The 23213-nt window shown below is 33.0% G+C and overlaps 1 protein-coding gene and 1 long non-coding RNA gene across 2 annotated transcripts; both read right to left on the bottom strand.

Moving 5' to 3' along the window:
- Nucleotides 1-223: 223 nt before the first annotated feature.
- Nucleotides 224-4417, bottom strand: LOC127842831 (uncharacterized). The gene is made up of 3 exons (XR_008031901.1): nt 4239-4417; nt 3757-3947; nt 224-3665 (listed from the first exon to the last, which is right to left on the bottom strand). It is a non-coding gene; the product is annotated as an uncharacterized LOC127842831 (long non-coding RNA).
- Nucleotides 4418-15902: 11485 nt separating this feature from the next.
- On the bottom strand, nt 15903-21584 carry LOC127842827 (uncharacterized). Its single transcript, XM_052372584.1, has 4 exons — nt 21474-21584; nt 17873-17929; nt 17151-17245; nt 15903-16530 (listed from the first exon to the last, which is right to left on the bottom strand). Exons 1-4 carry the CDS (start codon nt 21488-21490, stop codon nt 16382-16384), a joined length of 318 nt encoding a protein of 105 aa, XP_052228544.1. The 5' UTR covers nt 21491-21584; the 3' UTR covers nt 15903-16381.
- Between the last annotated feature and the right edge of the window lie 1629 nt (nt 21585-23213).

The raw sequence follows: 23213 nt of genomic DNA, 5'->3' as shown, positions 1-23213 counted from the left end.
CTATCCTTCTTCCGCTCTCTTTCTAGGGCGTCGGCCAACATTCTCAGTACTTGGTCATGGCGCCACCTGTAGCGCCCTTGTGCAAGGGCTTTTGGACACGATGACAGAATATGCCGCAACGTTCATATACTCCCACAAGCTGAAGCTGCAGCAGGCGAGAAAGCCCGTTTTATACAATGCGGAGCTTCATATATTTCAAGGAGCAAATTTCAACAGTGTCAACAAACAAATGCTCTAGACAAGAAAAACACATTAAAACATGTTAAAAACTGATGCAACCGCTCTAATCCTAACATTTGGTCCAGCATTATTTATTATTCATTTAAGTGTGCGTTGGAATAAACCTCATAGTATCACAATTCAAATAAAGTAGAAAGTATAATAAAGTAAGAAATTTTCAATTTAAATTCTATTTTATAGCTCTATGATTATAAACAGACCGGACCACCAGAGCCATCACTTTCTGAGGCACGATGCAATTAAAGCAAAACGAGTTCCAATACATATTGTCTTTATGATAAAGATACATAACATCTTTTTTCATATCATAGTCATGCACTGCAAGAATAAGGCACAGTAAGGTAATTTCAGGCCCAATTAACACATATAATGAACAGAGCAACATTGTTGATTACATAGTACATAATTAGATTAACACCACTATTACTGAGGCGGTTGCAAACAACCAAACACATAAAGAGATAATTTATCAAACACCAGCCTTATGTATAATAGTCAACATACTTTGAAAAAAAAGATATATATATATGCAATCTTTTAGAAATTAAATAAAACACGACATCATATCCGTATAAATAAGTTATTAATTTACAATAATTTACAATTTACAATAATAATAAATAGTATAGTGCATCTTCATATATTTTGCAGCTTATATATTTTTTGCAAGCTTATATTTCTGTTTGTGTTGGTTAAAAAGTATAAAGCTTGGTGTTGTTTAAATCTATCGTCATTTTATAACAACGAGATTCGTCAAAAAAATATGTGCGTTATTCTTTTTACCGGTATACAAGAGAAGAAACATTATAATACTGGAATGTCCACTGTAACTGTTCATTTAGGCTCATAAATATCATTTAAAATTGCTTACGAGTGTTATCTGGAAGCGACATAAAATATCAGGACCATCTGTTGCATGGTTTATAAAGATCTGCATCACGGCTTTCTTAAATTCTCGATCTAATACCCAATACACAAATGGATTTATAACGTGGTTGATGAACACTAGTCTAAGGCCCCAAAAAAAATGCATTACTCATGTCAGATAGTTCTTGGACTAAGTTGGAATCTCGTCCGAGTGCAAAAAGCATGCTTAAATATAATACTAGGGTGAGTTTAAATATTATACTCAATAAAAGTGGAACACGTGTAATTCTACGTGCTCTATTTCTTAACGGGCGTTTTCTTAATGACTGCTTTTCCGTAGTCAGAATATCGTGTTTAAGATTTCTTTCGAAGTCAGTTATGCACGTGTTCTTATCCAAAGGAAAGTTAGTTGTGGTAACTATTGGTTCTTTAATATTTCTTCTTCAGTCATACTTGAGGTCTCATCCTTAAACGTAGATGTATCCAAACAAAGAGTTGATATTTCTTTTAACTCAAAACTAGTAATGTCTGATTCAGAAATAGTATTTATTCTCACAGCGATTTGATGTATCTTGATAGATGCAGGCATATCTGATGTGTTCGATTTAGTTTCTTTATCGCGGAACTCTGTATCCGTGATGTCAATATTTTCTGAAACTTGAATTTAAGGAATACTTGTGACATCTTTAGGTTCTGTCTTTTTTTGTCCTTTCATTTTCTTCATTGTTACAGAATCTTTAGATTCACCGGACAAAATAGTGCACGTTCTCGGTATATACAAAGCAATTGTTGCTGTTAGAACAGCCACAATACTGGCCATGATCACGGAAATGAACAATGGATGTTTCTCACTGTTTACATGACGTTCGTCATTTTTCACAAACGGTTACTGTTACATTCGTAGTGTTATCATTAATGAACGAATTCCCCATAGAAAGAGCACTGGCAATGAAAAAATACCTCCCGCGACGATAATTAAAACACATAAAGCAAACGCTATGCGTTTGCTGATTTGCCAACCATGTGGGGCCCTTTTCTTCCGGTATATGTCGACCGCGATAAGGAATAAACAGAACGCCTCGTCGGACACAGTGAACATGTTAAAGAACGCTTTCATCTTGCAGAAAGCAGGAATCGGCGGGTAAATATACCAAAACACCAGGGTCACTATCTCACCGGGCATAGCTATTAGCACCCCTAGCATGTCTAAGACGGCCAAACATAACGCAAAAACCCGAAAGTTGCACCGTTTGTACCGCCGTACGAACACATACAAAACTGTCGTCTTTCGGAGTAGTTCTAGTATGATTTCAAGTCCTAGGAATAAACTATTCCATAAAACAACACCTTTTTTTATGCTTTCCGGTGGTTTTTAGGGAAATATCAGTGAATTAAAACTGATAATTTCACTGTTTCAAACGATGAAAATTATCAGTGAAAATTCTCGATAATTTTCACTGTTTATGTTAAATGACGTCATGTTTTTGACGAAATGACGTCATTTTCTTAACGAAATTCTTTGGTTAAACTCTTTATAATGTATGGGTAAATTAAAACATATATTAACCATGGTCGACTTCCAAAAGAACATGTGAGTTCCATTGTGTTATTTCACTTATCTACAGAGGGTATATAACATCTGCTTAAGTCTTATGAACCCATGAGTTAAATATGCATCAAGTCACACAAAATAAATGTCAATTAATCTATAACAAAATAACAATAAGTTAATGTTATTTGATGAATTATGTTATGAACATAACATTTCAATAGCATTTTAATGAAATAAAAAAAATATATATTGCCACTGAATGTTTTCTTAATTATGTTCCTTATTTTTATATCAATTTGTAAAAAAATGTATTAAAGTAACGAGAATCGTAGCTTGGTTTCAATTGACGAACTATTTCCAATATTATAATGCCTTAATTCTATTGACGAAGATACACAATCTGCTAATCACGTATTATCATTTATGCAAACAAAACGAGAGAGCGATTGATTTTATTTGTTTAAAATAGTTCTAAATTCCCTATCCAACATTCAGTAAACAAACGGATTTATCACGTGATTTATGAACACAAACCTTAAGCCGAAGAAAAAGAGACCCTTGTTTGAATAAGACATTTTATGAAGTTTTTTTTCGTCTTTTTCAAGAAACATGTGCAGTCCTGCATACAAGAAAAACGTTAAGCTGAATATAATACTGAGCGTTAACGTAACTTTCGTTGTTCTGCGAAGCCGAACTTGTTTGTTAAATGTTCGTTTCGATTTAACTTCCAATGAGGTACTGTTCATAATGTCACACATATTGTCCTCGTTCGCATTTGGTCCGATCTCTGGGTTGTGTCTTATTGAAACGTTCTGAACGTTCTCAAGTTGAACACTATCTGCAGATTTTTTCGGTTGATTTGTTATGTGGATAATGACATTATTGTCGTCGGACACATGGCTGGAATTATCTTCTGACGTTTCAACGTTTGTTTTAGTGTCATCTGATTTTCTTTTCATGATCAGATCGTAATCTATGCTTTTGCTCGAAAAACGTTCGATTTACCCTGAAATATAGTGTGAAATATAGCAAAATCGTTACTATTGAAGCAGATATAACTATAGCAGACATGCCACTTATATAGTTTTGGTGCATACCAGTTTTCAAAAATCTTTCGTCCTTCTCACAAACGGTGACGCTCATGTTGGTGACATTTAACGTGTGCAGTCCCCATAATACCGGAACTGGAGCTGAAAGCACTGCTGCAAACACCACGATGATTACGCATATCCGGAATGCGTGGACAGGTCGGATCTGCCAACCATGAGGTGCGCACATTTTCCGGTATCTGTAAAAAGCGACAGTAAATAGGCAAAACACCTCTACTGCTAAGGTGAAACGGTTTAGATAAGCCTTTATCTTGCATACAGATTCATGAAGAGTATAAATGTACCAGTATAACTGGTTAAAAATCTCTGCTGGCAATATTGTGCAGACGCTTATAATGTGAATATAAGCAATGCACAGAACAAAATAACGGAGATTGCAGTGGTGGTAATGGCGTCCAAACACGTAGAGCACAATGACATTGCCAATTAAACCTGCAATTATTTCCAACCCAATGAACACAGAAACCCACCATATTTCCCGCACTATTCGTCCATTTAAGTCTTCCGCTGTCAGATTTGCCATTTCATTAGTTGGCAATTGTTTAATCGTTTTTAACCCAAAATGTTTTGAACTACGAAGACCAGCCGTTGGGGTTTTCTTCAACTTGTGTTCTATTTATTGAAATAATTCAAAAGCAAACCCGCGTCCAAATTCCAATTCCGAAGGAAATGTATGCATATTCTTCTTTCAGAAACGTATTGTATAACAGGAATTTATTGTAAACACTGTTTCTTGTTAAATATGAATCATACTAAAATGATATTAACGATCTTTACTAATAACATAAATAATACGATCAAATTTCAATTTCTTAACAGTTTTAATGTGCGTGATATTTTGTATTTGTTTTTTGGGAAAACAAATCTAGACTGTTGTTAGATTTGAAAGAAAACATGTGTATATTAAATTAATCTTCTAGAGAATTACACACATTATAGTGAAATTAACTTCAATTGAACTTAAAATATTATAAAAGACTGTTTCATCAACATTATCGTTTCGACCTTTTTGAGATATTTTCATAACATATTGTTATCGTACAAAACATTTAATGCATACAGTCATTCTTTCTCAGAATTCAACGCGGAATTATGTACGAATATCATTTTGGAACAGATCTCTTAAGAAGGATTCACGCTGTATGTCGGTGTTTGATGTTATAAGTTAGGGCAACATGAAGTAACCTGAGGTATCCAAAACTTACTGAACATAATTATGATACGTGTGTTACTGTCAATGATGCGTACGTGCTTACTCTGCTGTTATTACTGCTCCTGCTGATGATTATTGCAAACCCCTATTTGAGGAAGGAGGGTAATGTTCGCGTATCAGGGAAGATTACAACGAGATGAGTTCCTTATAACAACTGAACTTCAATTTTGCCCGAGGTCGCCGTGTTGTAATGGACCGAGAGGTCACGAGTTCCATCTCTGTTGTACGAGCTTTCATTAGATCTTCCTGAAAACACCAAGTACTGGTTCTTGGCCCAGGAAACGGAATCAAGAGCTAAAATAACTAGGTTTTGACAAAACTTAATTTATTTCCGCGTAACAATGGCCAACGCAGATACAATAACACCTAGCCAAAGTCCAGAGTCCAAAGGCCATTATTTGTGTATAGTCACATGTATAGTCTAATTGTATAAAGGACAATTAGACAATTCAATGACTTTTGAAACTTGAAACTTTGTAATTTGATGAAACGCCTATTTATATAATTATATTCAATGGCGTTGTACAAAACATATATATGTACATAAAATTGATAAAAAATAAGAGTGATTGATACTATTACGCAGCATTAATTAAAGGATTATTAATCATAAAATATGTGATATAAATAAAAATGATGTAAGGAACGTAAGCAATACAACAATACCGGCTACAATATTAAAACACAGTAAAAGTAAAATATTATGTAATAAATTGATATAACTAGGGTTAAGACAATAATTATAATGTTATTAAGCAAATTTTTGGCAACATAAAGACACTGTTTTCATCTACGGATGCGTGAAATGATGCTTCTGCTCTCTGGCTGTCGGATCCCACGGCTACCGGTCACCTGTTACCCTTACTGACACGTCTTTTGGGTTTTAACCTTATTTGAGCTATTGTGACTACAAATCACAAATAGACTGACCAAGTGAGACTACAAGACACAACTTGAAGGTTAAAATTACAGTGTGACCATAAGACACAACTTGAGGGGATGATGTCATTCAATCATTGAGCAAAGAAGCCCTAATGATTTTTGGTTACCGGTCAGTTGTTCGATAAATATCCTGTCGAGCAAAGAAGCCCGCACAATTCTTTTATTTTTTGGTCCTACGAGTCCTGGTTGTTGGACAAATAAGCCCGAACAACTGAGTCTCGATTATTTTTTAAATCACAGGTATTCAAATTAAAATAGGTTGTAAAAGTCTCTGAAGAGAAATGTTTTCAAATTCCTTTTGAAAATCTCTATTGAGACAGAAGTCCGGCTGCTTGATGGTAGGTCGTTCCACAGTTTCGGACCAACAACTCCGAAACTCCTGTCCATGAAAGTTTTTTCTTTGTGCGTTTCACATCATAACATCCGTCTTACGAGACTGTAGATCGTAGGTAACGTGCTGCTAGCCAGTGTAGTTCATACAAAGCATCTTTTGAACTGTCATATTTCTGTCGGCCGAGTACCGATTTGGCACACATGTTTTGGATACGTTGCATTTTGTTTATTTCGGCATTGAGCTGTTCCATACAAGATGAGATTACAATAATCCAGATAGGATATTACCAAAGACAAAACGAGTATTTATGTTGCTTCTTTTGTTAAGTATTTCTTTATGTTTTTGATTTTAAGGTAGTTGTACATGGCTGTACGGCACTTAATTTTGATGTATTCTTTAAAATTTAGTGTATCGTCTCAATTTGCACCCAATTACCGTATGCATTTGTCTGCTGGAACGGTGTCACCAGCAATATCTATTTCTTTAGATTGACATTTATTTAATTGGGGTCTACTACCGACAATGATGAATTCCGTTTTTGATGCGTTCATTTTCAGTTTATTCTCGTTCATTCAGTTTTTAATAACGAGTGCGCAATGTTTTCAAGTTCTTGAATGGCAGTTCTTTCAACAGAAAAAGATGTAGGTTTGTCTCGCTTGTTTGCGATGTGGTCGTCTGCAAAACCGTAGACTGTGGTGGATGGAGGAACGACATCAAACAGTGTTCCAGCGTAGGTCAGGAAGAGCCATAGACCAAGACAACTACCCTGGGGGACACTACACTCCAAACACCGTGCCGACGATAAAGCTGAATTTACACGTATACGACAGCTTCTTGGACGAAGATAAGAGTCTATGCAGTTTAGTGCCGTAACACATGCAGCGCATTGTTTTTGCAACACGTCTAGTAGAATGTCATGATCGACTGTATCGAAGGCAGCACTCAGATCAATGGCGATAATTGTTGTAACCTCTTGTTCCTCCATACCTTCGAGTACATCATTGACTAGTCTAAGTAAAGCAGATTCACAAGAATGGAATTGTCTGTAGGCTGACTGATTTTTGGAAGGAGACTTTTATACAATCATGCGATGCGAAATTCGCACTATGACACGATAACTTATGGAATAGCAATGGAATAGAAATAAAGGCTTCAGGTTTTGTCAGAAAGAAGAATCGAATAAATGGTCGTGGTTAATTACTTTTTGAAAACCATTGAAATTATAATTAAATAAATGGTAACTTCACATAAAACATTGACATTCGTGTTTAAGTTAGTTTTAAAATAGTACAGCATATGTTTGCAGTCAAAATATACAACACACTGAGATTATTGAATTATTATTAACATTGAAAACACAACATTCGAATAATTAAATAACGAAAATGGTAAATACGAAAGAGTGAATTTCGTTGCGAATTGAGTCAAAAATAATGAAAATGTTCATGTATAATAACTGAATATTTATTTATACAATTTGATATATCCACATATAATTGAATTTAATGCTGCCAACTAGACAAACGATATTTGTATGCAAATTAGTTAACGCGCTAACAGCAATGTGAGGTAACAATAAAAACGAACGAACACTGCTTGTACGAAATATTTGATATTATATTTTATAATATAAAAAATTGCTTTTGTACGAATGAAGGCCAATTTGTATGAAATTCAATTTTTTTCATTGATTGGGGTTTTCACTTGACGTACTGTCAGATTATGTGCATATATCGACCAAAAAAGCAAAGTGTATATTATGAATTGGGTAACAAGTGTATTACCAAAATCATTTAAATCAATAAAAAAAAGTTCCTACATCGAAAACTTAATGTGTATGACAGTTTTTATTGAAAAGTAATCAAATGACATCTTAGTATTTTACATAATGTTTTGTCATGGTAGTGGAATAAACAGTAAGTGTGTGTATCAATAAGTCCACATATGAAGTAGGCACCTACAAAGCGAAAGTATAACAGCTTTTGTGGCCATGGACTTTTAAATTTTGGAGCTGTTTTGATCGCAGTTGATGCTGTTGATTTGACGATATGTAGTCAGCAATGATTCATACGAGTTTTAATCGGTATAATCAGAGAAACTACCGCAATAATGTAATATTACATCAAGACATGCAAACAAACGCCTGTTTGTACCATTTTATTAGTGGATGGACACTTTAACAACTTCATTGAAAGAACTGTGTTGCTACTCAATCAATAAATATCTCATTAAAAACATTGAACATACCTTAATAGCAGAATTATGGTGAGTATACTGGAATCCCCGTGGACGTCTGTTTGTCTGTCTTTCCATCTTTCACGAACAAAAACTCATCCCGAATTCAACACTTTTAAACAAATAATATATTGGTCAGTAACAAAACTAGTTCATACGATCGGTTTAAAACTTGGTCACTAGATTTGCTTTCAATACACTTCTTTATACTCTTTATAATGCCCAAGAGGTAAATAAACGTGTCTAATTACATCTAATCCGAATGGATAATTTCGGGTAATAAGCTCGTTCACCAGATCAAAAGGAAAACTCGTAAAACTCTTAAAGTAACTTTCATTTTGCAATCTAAGCAAAACTTGGTCATACAATTTGCAATATAAAAATCGGAACTTGATTACGGGATGGTAAAATATGGTCCCTAGTTGACTAATATATACATGTTAAATGCTTATTCTCATAATATAATTCATATCAAATACTTGTAAAAATAACACCACCATTAACAAGTACATACATTTCAAAACAAACAGTCGATTATGAAAAGTCCAGCAGCAATAATAAAACACGAGCCTAAAAATACATAAACATAAAAAATGGTCCATCAGACTTTGAATGTGGCATTGCGATATGACGAGTGATCAACATAAGATATCAAATCGGCTTGAATAAATGCCTGACAGTGAAGTCAGTCGTCGTCGATGGAAGATAGTTGTTTTTCATGTCGACCGCTGTTGCCGACAAGGTCAAACCTAGTGTTGTTATTGTGCGGGCGACGGATCGGCTTGTCGTTTTTGCCTCGGCTAATGATCACGTTGTCTGTGACACTGATCTATGTGCTGTGTACCATTTCGAAACGAGTTACCTCCATTTAGACCATTTTTATAAAAATCTGTAACTGTTTCTATTTAATCCGTTCTTTCCATTGTCGAAGATTGTGTGTCCAAGATTGAGTGTAAAAATGCCTTTTGAAATATAAATGTTCGTTGATTTTAAAGCAATGAAGGCCAAGTGTTTGACTTTCGGAGGCGCCACCATGGCACATGTTGATTATGAAGTATAATGTTCTGAAGTCAATACCCGTTTGTGTTATTTAAATATCGTCATGACGACACATTGTAAAACGTATAAATAAATAAAACATTATGAGTTGAAATAAGTCTTCAAAGTCCTTAAAATCATGTACATGACAAGTTTACATCTAAAATAAAATAACATATTTTACAGAAACTATATATTTATCAAATTTGAAGCAATAGTTATCGTTAAGTTATTGCATCTTATCCATCTTAAATGCAAACAAAATATGTTTTGAAAGCTTTATTAGACATACCAAATGGCCTAAACCTCAAAACGTAGGCCACGCAGAGTCGACAACAACATCGAACGTCTGTCATTATTTATCACAAATAAGTCTATCCGATGAATAAATTGAAGTAAATTCATATTAGCAATATGTATCGATGAGTCTCCTGTATCTGTTGTTTGCTAGACGAACAATGAAGAAAGAATTCAGATAATTTGAAACATCTTCTTACCCATTGATAATAATGAATAACGTAAAAGAGTGGACATCCCGAATTTTTCTCAGCAGCACACAATAGACCTGAGTGGAGGAGGTTTTCTGTAGCATCGTCCCTCATTTCCTCCCAACGGCAAAAACCGGTCAAGGCCATTATAATACGGCGCCCATTAGAAAATTGTGAAATCGGCCCTTTCCGTAAGTGCAGTTCGGAAGACTTCCAGATATTGTAACGTAGGTTTTGGATCATCCGCCAAGTGGTACTTCCTGTCTGGAAAATAAGGTACCTTACAAAGTTAAGTTCTGATAAGCGATCATTTATTTAGAAATATTGATCTGAAATTTGTAAAATTGTCTACATTATTTTTATTTTGCCGTTATTGTCACAGTAAAACATACACTTTTTAATTGTTTCCTCACAGTAGGCTGCATATATAATATATGGTTACCAATGTGCGGGAACAAAAACTGACACGAGACCACAAATGCGAACGACCACGGCTATTTTGCGGACAAAACGTCAATCGAAGGTATGTTTTCTTATATTTTCTCCGTTTTAGCAGAACACATGTAAAAATGCCTTGGTGCACCAAGACATTGTAACATGTGTTCTGCTAAAACGGAGAAAATATAACAAAAACATACCTTCGATTGATGTTTAGTTGGTTACCGCACATTGGTTACCGCAATCAGATTCTTCATCGGCAAAATAGACATCAAATAGATACTATGACGTCAGAGCAAAACAAACAACTAAGATAGTTTGTGAATATATACTTTCCGCAATTCGTTATTATTGCCTATTTACCTTTAAACAATGATGATAATGGATTTTGTTGTGAAATAAACTGGCCGCTTGCCGCACACGGCAGGCAGGTGACCACATTAATACAAATGTAACAAGAGCTTGTCACAGAAGTGACAACCCTTCCATTCTGTTCTATGTTATTTTGACAGTCCGGACATTCGTTCCTTTGATACTTTGACAGCCCGAACATTCGTTCCCACCTTATATTGACATGCCGAAGATTGATTTTTACATAATTTCTATCCCTGAAATTTGTTCCTGTGTAACAGTTATTACAATTACTGCAAATTATGTGTTTGGAATAAAACATGAGTTCCGCGTAAGAAGTTGATGTGTTGTTCCTTGTTTTACATATAATTATGATTGTATGCCCAAGAAGGCACAAAACGGGGAAAAGGCATATATAATGTTATGTATACACATATAAACAAAATAAGTATGCACAAGAAAGCACAAAAACGATTAGAAGGGCATATGTACATTTCTATGTAGGCTAGTATCTTCCTGGCTGACCACTGCCTCGATCATAACGGAATATGTGCCACGTGAATGATGATTGAAACTGTAAATTTGTGTGACATGAAATCAAAGGACACAATTAACTATATTGAGCAGAGACTATAGTAGTCATAAGAAAATAACAGTTGATGTAAGCAATGTGATTCTGACAAATTATGTACCCGAAGCAAACGGTCTAAATAATATGTCTTATGTCAAAAGTCACATTTAAGTAAATTAACATCTCGCCTGGAAAACGAAAGCTCCGCCCACTTGATCACGTGACCTAGCGGTCAGAAAGCATAGACAAGCTTTTGCATATATGCTTAAAGACTACGCGACATTTTTGATGCTTTTAAGGATTGTTTTTTCATCCATTATTACAATGGTAAAATGGTGTAGCATCATTTATTATAAGCAAATGCAAAAATATAAGTTTCAAATAATTTAAATGTATACCCACAATTATGTTGCTTTTTTATTCTGCCATACCAGACTTTTTTTATAAAAACTGTTTTATTACATAAAAACCTGGACAGTTAGTCAAAAACATCTGTAAGTAGAGAAATTGAACAAGTAAATTTCTACTAACTCTACGTGAAAATAAACACATAATGCAATAAATCTAAATCCCTTGGACATGAGATAAAAAAAATAGAGCAACGGACTGACATTTAACCTTATTGAACTCCTGCTATTTTCATGTATGCATGTATTAAATGATAAAATCTAAGTACATGTACTTATTTAAATGCAACCTGTACCAAAAAAAAGTTTTGTGACAACGTCTTATCTTGAAATGATTAATAATGTTAAACGCCTCTTGTAAAACATAACGATGTAACCTGTTTGCTGTTGTATGAGTGGCAATCTTATCTTACCATTAAGTGTCCAGTTCTGAACAGCACTGTCATTTACAATATGTGTTTTTTATTAAATGTTCTTTTCATGACATATTGCTGAAAATGACCGTGTCAATTGGAGTTGAACAAAACAAATCTCCAAATAGAATACTGTAAAATATTGCTCAAAATAAAAGAGCTGTTTATTGTATCGGTACGTTTGTACATGTGTTTGATTTGTATTCATTATTTGCGGACGGATTTTATAACCTGCCCAGAACCTTCAGTGGAGTTCGCTGTACTAACTCTTCAAGCTATTATGATGCAAAAGATACTATTTCGATTTGTTCACAATATTTTGTACGTAACCTGTATTTTTTAAATTAATATATGTGCCGATATGTAATATACTACATCATTCTAGGACTTACATAGACAGTGCGTTCATCAATGACGTCATCTAAAAAAACAATACGATGTCAATTTCATGTGTAAACATTGAGCGAATAACGCCAGATTCATTGATTAAAATCAAATATAACGTATAGTATAATATTATACAAAAAGTATATTATAGTTAATAAAACATGCATACAAATACAGTTTACAAATAGAAACAGTCAAGTTTTATATGAATAATAATTTTTTTACAGAAACGACAAGTTTGTAACGATTCGTTATGCGCGTTTTAACACGTGCAGTCGACTGTTCAATTCCCTGTAATTATTCAAAACTATTTTGGAAATAAACATTTTACAGTACAACACACACTTTTTTTTACTTTGTTTGTATAAAACAAGCGGCGTATCGTGTAATAATTAATAACATCATACATAAATATGGTAAGCATTTGTAAAATCATTCACATTCAAAGTATACCGATTTGTAATATCACAAGGCAAACAAGCGACACACAAAAATCGTGTAACTAAAATTAGAAATATCAGCTCAGAGTTCAAAACTATTTTAGTTTTTTCCTAAAAAAAATTGACTTTTCTATCAAGCAAAACACATGATACCTGGGAAGTTCGATATCGATGAGCTTCCGGTGAAATCGGCAAAATATTGAATGTAAGAGATTTAAGATATTTAAATATATTTATGTGTTATTAACTTACATGTGGTGTCCCGTGCCTATAAATAAATATCGACCATTTTTCATTAAGCTTTGTTTCATTAACACATGAAAAATACTTTTTCAAAATGTAACTATAAAATTGCGGTTTAATGCTGCTTATCGGTTTCTACAAGATAAAGGTTAGGATATACAACACAGCTAAACATATCTGTGAACCCCGATCTTAAATCTCCTTTTAAAGAAATCCATTTCGTGGATTAAGCTAGCTAAAGAAACTTCAGCGTACAGTTTATATAGTATTGACAGACCTGTACGCTGAAGCCAACCCCGTATCGAAAGTCAACCAGAGTCGTAACATATTTATGTCACGCTATAAATCAAAGAAAGCTCGTTTTATTGGATACATTTCTACATATATTGGTGAATGAATATAAATTACTGCATCGAGGAATATTTTAAGGTTCAAATGTTTCAAATGCATCTTACAATGGATGAAAATAACTCTCATCAGTCTGAAATTCACAATTTTGACGCCATTGTCGCTTTGTCACGTGACGAGTTTTCATTTGGATACTTTCGGATCGACCTTGACATTTTATGCTGAAATTGTAAACATTACTTTCGTTTTCTGAAATCTATTATTTGTGATTAACAACTTACGTCTGGTGGATTATAAGACTGATTTCATTGTGAATCAGGTAGTTTTATATAATATTTACTTTGACTTTGTATTGACACTACAATTTGTTAACAAAATAAGCCAAAATAATTAAAATACCGGGAAATGTCATTCTGAATTTCAAAACACTTGAGCACATGGTTTGTTACTAAAAAAATAGAAATAACGTCATATGACCGTGAAATCTCGGGAGATTCGCATTTCAAGAAAGTCAGTCACATCGCTGTTTTCTCGATATGTAAGAGCAGAATAGATACATTTTAAATGTTTAAGAAATTATTTTGTGAAAGAATATATCAGTTAAATGTGAAAAATGTCAATCTTTCCAATCAAGTGGTTGATTTGGGCCAACAACTGCATTTAAAAGCTGTTTTGGACCGGTCTTTGTTAACTGTCAACTTTTCGGGAATTTCTGGTTGACTTTCTTATGGCGTTGGTCCATAACTATAAAGTCGCGCCAGTCAAAAATCATAAAAGGGACATTTAAAGTTATGGTAGCCAGAACTAACAATAACCCTGCTTTGTATATTGTATTTATCAATATGATTTTTATTTTAAACATTGGGTTCTTCTTTATCTTTATTCAATTTCTGGTTCTTGATTAACCTGACACCAATTTATCGGAAAAATAATTAAAAAATATGTCCGAAATTCGCTTAATTGTATATATTTAGTGATTTTTTTCAACGATTCACTTTTTAATGTAAAATACTCATGTACCATAACCCAAAAGTATTCGAAGACATAAATGTATTATATGATACTCTAAATTACAGTTATACCTCATTTGCATTTGAAATACACATTAGTATTATACCATTAATTACACATTCACATGGCGCACATGACATTTTGCATGTTATAGATCAGACATAGCTCGTTTCTATTTTGTGTTTTATTTAGTCATGACATAGAGCTTCCTTCTTATTAGCCTGTAACACATCTTATGTGAAACTGCGCTATCACCCTTATATACAAAAACATATTTATCAAAACGCTGAGAACCATCGAATAAAAACACAATGTGATGTGTTAACTTCGTTTGAGCAACCATGAGCCCCGTAGATAACGCAACTTGTGGCAAGTCCATCGGTGATAGCATTTTAAGGCGACTCAATTTCGCGTTGACGCAAACTCCCGGTTTTGAGTTTGTTTTGGTCGTAGATCCATATTTGCCAAAAATGTATACGAGCAATATTCATCAACATGTTATATCTACATAACAACAGGGAGATATGTTAACACATTATTTAAGTGTTGCCCAAATATTATTAGTTGCTAAGAGAAACTAGTGATATATGTCTTTACTCTGAACATTTAAATGTACAATTACCGAGCCAAGTGTTTAACATAAAGAAGGAGACGCTGTATGTCGCTTTTATAATAACAATTAAATTTTAAAGTGGGTATGCACGATTTTGATATGTGTTAAATTGTAATATATTGATAAAAATGTTACAATGACACAAAATAGGCAAGAAAAATTATACATTGAAGACGAATTTCATAACATGCAGCAAGGACAAATTAGCACCCCGAGCCGATGTAACGAAGATATTTCGTACATATTTTCCTACAATTACCGAAGTATTCGTCTTTTTATTAGGATCGGAGTTAGTGTTCTTGTGTCGTTTGAATAGATATCGTTGCAGGAAATGGGAATGATCCGCAAAAATAAATTAAGATTCACATCGTACATGCATGATATACATACTGACGAGTTCGACTGTACAGACATTTTCGATTTCAAAATTAGATATCTGGCTTATTTCGCATTTTTCGACACATGTCCTACATTTTATATAAATTCATAAATATTTGACAAAATCGTGCATACCCTCTTTAATACATAACAATTAAAAAACAAATGAAAACTAATTAGGTAACGCATAATTCTATATTATGATTTCAATGAATCTTCTGGGATTGGAATCTTAATAAAAACTCACATAACACTAACACTGATGCTAAAATATATAACAGTTATTTATACATCTACCATAAGCCAATCAATCGAATAACAGCCCATTATGTTAACTTCAGCCTTATGTAGATAGCATGCCTATTTTACATCATTCTATTTTTAGAGCGGAACTACTTGTTTTTTCTTAATTGTATTTTATATTCAATAATTAATATGTAGTTTATTATGATAGAATCTTAGCCAGGTGCTTTAGCGTTGATGACATCACCCATTATTGTAAATAACGCTAAAACCAGACGGAACTTCATTTCCGAATTCAGATTTTTAAAATAAAAACAGAAATAGGAGCAAAACATACTTAATGGATTTCGTTTCGATTGAATTCTAAAATTGCAAACATGATAAAATGAAGTCTGATTACAACTCGATAAAGAAAAACAGTTTATGCGAAGCTATATTACAACTTTCTTTCGTAACTTGCAAGGGCTTCGATTGTCCAATGGGCTTATTTTCACACCGAAATTATGTAACGATCTGATTCTTATGTCTGTGTTGACATTGTTCGATATTGTTTCTTTTCTTCTTTTTTGTGTTTAGGTTTCATGTCAATGTCGATTTGAATATCTTCCATTCTTATACGCTCGTCCCTCTTTGATTGTTGGTTAGCGTCTTTGGTGCGTCGCTTTGTACCTTTATTGTGTTTACATAATTATACCACTTAAAAAGGAAATTAAATATTTATTGCACACACGTTTTTTAGAAATATCAGAGCTATGCAAAAGAAAGTCACAAATGTCAAATAAAGTCTCAAATCCATAATTTAGGTAAATTGTTAATTTTGACGGTATACGTTATATAAATTATTTAGCTGTTATTTAAGCACCTACCTACATTTGTTTCTCTTCACATGCTAAATATTGTTATGCATATTTTATACTATAATTATACATTCCTGAGTGTAAACTAGGTAAAATTATTCGTACAAGAGTCAACCAGAATGTTTCATAAACAATTAGTAAGCCATTAAATAACTGCTGGGACGCTTTTTAATTTTAAGATGCAAGTTTAACTTTGTCTTCAAAGATTCCACATAATTTAAACTTATAAGACAAACATATGATTTTTCATTTATATATATATTTACATTTTTAATCAATCGACTTTATTCATGAATAATCTTATGTATGATTTAATCGTCACATAATTTTGCAAAAGAAAATTTACTCTAATTATGGCATTTACGTTTTTCATTTATATAAATCTACTGGGAGATATCAATTGTTACTTTAGAGACTCACACCAACAAATACCTTTCTGGATGACGAAGGATGCCCCTACTCCCGCCACCAATCCGCCAGCAACCGGACCAAAAATCAATGCCAGTGGACACTGATGTCTGGAAATACTGTTAAACAAAGAATGCTGGAAGCATATTTTTATTTATCCGTAAATTCATTTTTTATCTTAGATATAAACCAACATAATACAGAACGGTGAAGAACATTTGTCAACTGTGGCTGGTTTTGCAACACATTTTATTAAATAAAATAATCATAGAATGTATGAAAATATTAACAATACCAAACGCATATGGTATTTTTATTGACACAAGTCAGTCGGTGCAATAAAAGTGCAACAGAGTGAAAACACGATATTTCAATTACCTGTTGATTCAATTATAATTTATATCAATATCTTATATTTTGTTTAAGTAAAATATTTTAAATGGTATAATAAAATAATTCACTAACAACATGTCAAACACCTACTGGTAATTATAAGAGTATATATTAGTTTTTCCGTTACATTTTATCGTTCGATTACGAGAACATAAACTATATATTTGTCTTTTTGGGATTCATATTATTGTTGTTATTATAAATACTTCTTGTTTTTTAACCGATTATCCGAAAATGCATACACTTATTTTGAAATTGGTTTTGATTGTTTTTACATTCCGATCATTGTATAAGTCAATAAGTCATCAAGTTGTAATTAGAATCTTTCCAACACTAAAGCGTCATGAAATTACCTGGAAATGGGCGTTGTCTGATAACTTGTGTTGTTATAGTCCATACCGTTGTTTGTTCTACAATAAAAATAAAACCATCATAGTAGTAATAAAAATACAAGTCAGTGGGTACGTAATATGTAGACACCAAACGCACAAACTGATCAGTCAAAATATACTGCAAAACCATGATAAATTTATGTATGCTATAAATAATAAATATGGAACTTTAGTAAATTTAACACATATATTACACAATATTGTTATTGTTATCACCATCGTATCAAACTAAATGCCTATTATGATATTTACCTAAGTATATATTCATTATGTTTATAAAGAACAAATTTCATTTAAAGTTAATGCAGATGTAAGCTATCAGGGGGGGGGGGGGGGGGCATGCATATACGGGAGCTTACCGGATTTAAGTTTTTGTGTTTTTCTTGAAGGGGTAGCGGTTATGTTCACCCGGTTAGCCGCTTTGTATTTATATCTATTTCAAATGAATACGCCCTTTTGGCTCTATGGTGTTCCTGCTTCCTCGTTTTATTGTTTCAAGATCGTAAATGTCGGGATAAAAAAGTTATTGAAAGGAAAATCGTCCACAAATCTGTTGCCTACTTACGTGACGTTCGAGAAATGGGATGTACACATATCATTTAATCTTACAATACACAGTATGGACGCACGTGTACAGTAAAATATAACTTAAATCACGATTATTTCATTTTCCCGATACCGTTTCATCTCTCATAACTATTTATTTGCCTAAAAAAATTGGTTTAACCCACCGTTTTGGAACTGACATTCCTTTTACGCACATTTTGGGACCTGACTTCCAAATGAAAAACAGATCTTTCCTTTGATAAAGAACTTGAAACAAAATACCTTCCCATCTTTAATAAAGTTTATATGGGTACTTCAATAGTATATAGTTTTATAGCATGTTATGTGTTTCAATATATGAGTTTTATTCATCAACCTGCCGACCAACTGAGTCAATTCAACTATTTTCAAGAGGATGGGTTGCAGGGTGACCGCTGTACGAGGTAATAGATTGTTTATCAGCGCTTTTCAGTAATATCTTAATTAATTTAATGTATTTTATTACATGTCGAACATATTCTGATGTAAACGTTTGTTTGACCATAATTTGTATTTTCAGATGATGCAGGCTAAAGGGTGATAAAAAGTGCATCTTTTATTGCAGTATATGTTATTAGGAATTTAAAAACAGCGGAGGACTGAGGAATGCCCCATTCATGGACCACATGAGTTTAAATGTAGATTTTGCCAGAAGGAATCCTTCAACACAGCCGGCCTAAACAGCAAACTAAAACACACGGACCATACAAGTTTTTTTCGTATATGTCATGATGTAAGTTTCTAACGTTTTGTATTAAAATAAACCTTTATCTGTGTTGCGTCTTTTCTTTCCACGATGTCTCTGCGTACATTTTATGTGTATTCAGGACTTACATACATGACTAAAAAATTCATTTCGGTCGGAATTAATTTGTTATGCATTTGACATATGTATATACATGTAATTTAAGATTAGAAGGCAAACAAAATAACCTATCTAAGTAAACCAATACTTTATATCCTCAATACAACAGTCTTAAACAATATGTATTTACATAACTATAAAAGGGAACAAATCATGTATACATTGATCACTGCTAATGAAATCATTTGATGTATTGCATTTGCACAAGTTTTTAAAAGGCGTTTAATGTCATTGTATTAAATAAACAGCTAATATTTAAGTTTGTTATGAAAAAAAACAGCCGCTAATATATGCATCTTGTAAGCAAGCGCAGGTATTCCAAATTTCTTCAGGCATTCCGAATTACAATAATGGTAGTATTTTGTCACAACAACCTTATAAAAGTATCAAACCGGCTTTAACTTTTTCTGTTTTTGATAACACTTATATTGCAAGTATATGTCATTTTTTGTGTGTTTAAATGGCGTGGTACTTCGACGTAATCTCTCTTGTTTGATTGGTTGGTTTTCATGTACCATTCGCTTTCTAGAGCGGTACACACTTCGTAACGTCTTCTTTTTAAATCTTATTATCTTCAACGTCTATAACTGGCGTGTTGATACCTGAAAATAGTAAGCATAATATGCCGTTTAGAAAGAATAGTATTTCGTTTTAGTCATATTCATATAAGTGTGTTCAAATGCGTAAAATTAAATATGTAAGAATGATACTGTGTAAATAATACCGTCATATCCTTATATTACGTACACCAAATGTTAGCATGAAGTATGTGAGAAAACATATAATAATACAAATTAATAATATAACAATAAGTAAATATAAAATGAAAACTCTTAATCGCTGAAGAGAAAATTTTCTCCAAAACATTCGCACCAATGCGGAATTCATTCACGACAGTTATTTCGTGTCAGTGTCAAGCTCGTAAACATAGGAAAGATATGCATGTCAATTGGAAGTCAGGTCCGAAAATGTGCGTGAAAGGAGTCAGTTCTTGAAATGGGGGAGGGGTATTTTTTATGTACACGTGCGTTAATACTGTACATTATAAGAGAAAATGATATTTCAACGTCCAATTTCTCGAACGTCACGTAAGTAGACAACAGATTTGTGGACGGTTTTCCTTAAATAACTTGTTTATCCCGACGTCTGCGATCTTGAAACAAAAAACCGAGGAAAGCAGAAACATTTAAAATAAATATAAATACAGAGTGGCTTACCGGGTGAAAATATCTGCTACTTCTTCGAGAAAAACACAAAAACGATACCATGTTGGAAGTAAGTTCAAACTTACCTCACTTAATACCGGTAAGCTCCTGCATACGCATGCCCTTCCCCGGGCTATGTATGTCCACAATGTGTATTACCACTAAAGCGTTCAATTAAAATAGCACAATATAATTGTATATAATACCATACCGTTTGTTCTTAAAAACAACTACCTATGTATCATATATAGCATCATATCCAGTAGTATTTCCGATATGACTTAAAGAAGGTGTTAAGAAATATACATGAATGAATGTTTGAGGATTTACACGCCTCTATCTTTTGGAAACTTATCAAAACGATTCCGGATCTTTGCAATAAAATAAAGTTCACGCCGACATTGTCCTTATCGACTTGCGCATGGGATTAACACACTAAAGAAGTTTTTAAATGTCACGTTAGCAGAAGATATAATACTAGAGCGAAAGTAATCAATACATTATTTAAGTTGTATGAATTAATTAGTTCAATTTAAAGAGCTGCTGTTACAATTTTGTAGTATTTCAAAATGTATGAAAATATTATTTATCACTCTGAAAAACCGGGCTCGTACAAGATACTGTAATTACTATGAAAAATTTAATGCTACTTAAATTTACACTGCATGTATATTAATCATAATTATATGTATACATCTCGACATTTAAAGAAATGCATGTAAAATAAATATGAGGTGTCATCATTTAATACTATAATCGATACGCATTGTATATGTGGAGAAACTGTTGAAATAATGAAACCGTAGATGAGTATTTATTGTTTACATTTAAGCGGGTATATATTATATATTATTTCCAATAAATTATTTATTTTTTTATTATGTAATGTACTTTCACTCAAGCTTACCTCGCGGTTGAATGCATATTGTTTTCTTGACAGTATAATTCCGAAAGTAGATGTAACAGCTATAGGAGCCAAACAACGGATAATCCATTTTTAATATGGTTAAATATAGGTATATCATGTTCGAGGAAGCGTAGATTGCATCGTTGTCAACAACGTTACACTTCCCAAACCATGTGGGGCAGTCCGCTACAAGTGTTGTGTCGTCTTTATAGCATACAATCGTTTCATTTCGTGGACTGGTAAGGTTGTATCTAACCAGTCGTATTTAAACACTAAACGCACGTTTTGTTGGTCAGCATCTACATAATGCGTGCTGTTGCAGAAATCTGAAACAAGATTGATTGAAAGAGCAAAGCATAATATCAGACATGTGAATATATTTTATATCTTTAAAACTTAGCATACACTTATTTAAAAACCCATATACCTCCAAGCGCGCGAGATGTAAAACATGACAAACAATAACAACGGAGCTGATGTATCCATATTTTTGACTATTTGTAGTTAAGAGAATTGAAGATAAAGACAATTTTACGTGTGCGCCGTGAAATATATACTCTGATAAAATTTGATTGATAACATATTAAGTGTGGCGTATGTATCTAAAGCACGTTAAAGACAAGTTCGTTAAAGAGCCGCTACAAGCTACCATGCTATAGGTGTATTCATCTATAATGTCTCTAAAATAATCATATTCTAGAATAATATTACAAAATGTTACAAAAATGCATGCATTAAAATAATACTGATTATTGCAAGTTAATTGCAAATTAATTAACTTTTAAAAATCTAAAATGCATAAATAATTTACTGGCTTGTCATTCATTAAACTTTTTACATAATAACTTTCTTATCATTCATTAAAACGTATGTATAATACATGTTTAATTAACGGTTTACAATGCCAATTTAAGACTTTTTTATATGAATTTGCATCGTTAATATTTTAGCAAATAATTGCAGAACAGTCTTGTAAAGTAGTATGGCCACTTGCATATCGCTGTGTGTGGCTGAGGGTACCATCCATACCAACATAATTATTGTGTTCAGAATAATTGAAAACAATGCCTTAGATACGTTTGAATATGGGTGCAATATTGTTATCTCATTTGAATTAACTTAAGTTTCTTTCGATTAATTATCATTAAATGAGCAATATCCCTCTAAAAATTCACACATGACCGAATCATAAAATATATACTTTTAGTAAACATTATCAAACATTTAAGCTCATTCAAAAATTCACATACTACGCATCCTCTCGCGGTTGCTCAGTATCATTTAGGTCTACTTATTTCTTTGATCACCATTAAACATAAATATGGGCCCTGAAACAAGTTTAAAATTATTATCATTACATTGCGATTCCCATAAAAAAACAAGACAAGACAATATAAATGCCATTATATAGAAATTCAACTTCATTACTCAATGGTTCAAAGGCAAAATAATTTAAGTATCTGGGGTACGAAGGCTTTATGTTAATACAATAATCGAGTAAATCGAAATCTTGATTTCAGGACGAGGTAACATTATTTCAATGAAAATGATAATTACATATCATCGTAAAGCATCCCAGTTGAAGCCGTAATTTGTGTATCCGCCAGACTAAATAGCTTGGATATATATATGCATACTGGTATTGTAAGTCAAAATGTTGATTGACTGTGTCCATCATTGTTTTCTTCCGTTTGGGTTAATGCAGTGTTAAATTAATAGCTGTAACGAAACGTGTACTCT

This window comes from Dreissena polymorpha, chromosome 8, assembly GCF_020536995.1.
Source record: "Dreissena polymorpha isolate Duluth1 chromosome 8, UMN_Dpol_1.0, whole genome shotgun sequence".
Taxonomy (NCBI): Eukaryota; Metazoa; Mollusca; class Bivalvia; order Myida; family Dreissenidae; genus Dreissena; species Dreissena polymorpha.
The sequence above is the reverse complement of the archived record's forward strand: the minus strand, read 5'-3'. Positions and strand labels throughout refer to the sequence as shown.